The sequence below is a fragment of the Acanthisitta chloris genome, unplaced genomic scaffold (assembly GCF_000695815.1).
Source record: "Acanthisitta chloris isolate BGI_N310 unplaced genomic scaffold, ASM69581v1 scaffold30579, whole genome shotgun sequence".
Lineage (NCBI taxonomy): Eukaryota > Metazoa > Chordata > Aves > Passeriformes > Acanthisittidae > Acanthisitta > Acanthisitta chloris.
Genome location: NW_008691353.1, coordinates 21,604 through 23,451, shown reverse-complemented (window position 1 = coordinate 23,451; position 1,848 = coordinate 21,604). Strand labels below are relative to the sequence as shown.

The following is a 1,848-nucleotide window of genomic DNA, read 5'->3' as shown; positions in this document are numbered from 1 at the left end:
TTAGTTCTTTCTATGCTTTATAATAGCACCTACTTGTTTTTTACTTGCTGGGCACATTTCTGGCTGCAAAATTTCCCTTCAGGAACAAATTCTTCTATGGTACCATAGCTGTAACAGTTTTCACAGAAAACAAGTCCATCCATTTTTGCAGTTTCCTTCAACCTCGTGGGGATCCCTGTCTTTTCTGAAAAGGCTGCACAATGACAAAAGTTAACTTTGCTTAGGTAGAGGTGATACATTTCCAACCATCCTCAGTAGGCCTTGCTGAGCAAACAGAAAAATGTCAAACCACATCACACTCGTCAGAATGAAGAACTGGGAGTTCACGTTTGTATGGGGTCCATATCACTGACAAGCCAGTTGGGTTTTCATATCGCAACACGAGAGAGGAATCCACTGAGTCTATGATTCTGTCATCAGTGGCACATCAACACTGATGTGGCTACTTGTGGAAGGGATGAATTTTGTGACAGGCACCGCACTGACTGCCAACAGAGTGATCACTGCACAGAGTCCATCACCCCATCTCCTGCCAACGTGCCTCGTTTTTGACTTATATATAGGGTCATTTGGGAAAAAACAGTTGGGAGGAGTTATCTTTCATTAGATGAACTTATTTCTGGAAGCAAATTGCTGACTACACTCTACAGGCCTTTGCAGCAGCAGCTGTTGCCCACCCTGCTTGATGTCTACCAGAAGTAAAAAAAAAAAACCCAAACAAACCACTGAACTTGTAACAAAGTAATCTTCAAATACCCTTACTCACTCATCCTAAGCTACAATTTCTCCACAACAGGCATGTAGCCTAGAAGAGGATGCAATTTCTTTCACTCACAGGCAAGTATGAAGCACTGTCAAGTACTCCAGCCTGTAAAGCAGGTTGTTGACTTTGCACCTCCCCAAAAGGCAAATTTCCAGTCACAAACTGTTTACTTTTCTTGAGCACTGTACTGCTTTTGAAAGCAGAGTCAAATGAACTCCTGCGTGCAGACTATCTCCTATAGAAAAACATATAATGCATGTGTTAAATATTTACACACCACCATCACTTGTGGTCTAAAACAACTATTTCCTCTCACAATGGAAAATGTCAGCAATATTTTTATTTTTGAGAAGCACTAAATTGATCAAAGACAGTGTAAGGTACTATCAAGATGCTTACTTGTTATGTTTATGTGTCCATAAACACACTTTAATTCAGTAGAAACACTCTGTAGCTGTGATCTCTCAGTCTAAGGAGAAAACCTGTTGTGCTACTTCACTATCACAATGTTCCTACTCTCATCACAGACTTCAAACTTGCATAACTATCACTGTCTTGAATGCAGACCTAGAGAACACAGTAGCTGTGGTCTAAAGCTTTGGCCTTCACAGAGGGAGCCCAAACTACTTTCTCACTGGTGAAAATGTTTCACCTATTCACAAATGTCAAGTGATAATTATGACTCGTCAGGGAGCAAAGGAAAACTTTAATTAACTTTACTTCTTGTGCTTATAGTGATGATTATTAAACAAAAATGGAGAAGTCTGTTTTTCAAAGGACTTATGGAATGCCTATTTTAGAAGACTGATAAAATGTAGTATCAGCAAGGAAAAAAACCTCTGTGGTTGTAAGTAATCGAAAACTCATTTGTGATACTCTCTTTCACGCTACTCCATCATTACTGGAGTCAGTGTAACAAGACTGTCATAATTTATGACCATGTAAACCAACTTTCCTTGAACAAAACAAGTGTTTCCTTACATCAGTATTTTAAATCCAGGACACACTTTATTTGGTAGAGAGATACTACAACTATCAGAATTTTATCATTTCAGATAAACACGAACCTTTACTACACACTAATT

At 39.0% G+C, this 1,848-nt stretch overlaps 1 protein-coding gene across 1 annotated transcript in view; it reads right to left on the bottom strand.

Moving 5' to 3' along the window:
- Positions 1-29: 29 nt before the first annotated feature.
- LOC103809374 (lethal(3)malignant brain tumor-like protein 3) overlaps positions 30-1,848 on the bottom strand; it is a 16,566-nt gene continuing 14,747 nt past the window's right edge. Inside the window, exon 3 of the mRNA XM_009082202.1 lies at positions 30-193. Coding sequence (XP_009080450.1) covers positions 30-193 — 164 coding nt within the window. The remainder of the gene's footprint in view (positions 194-1,848) is intronic.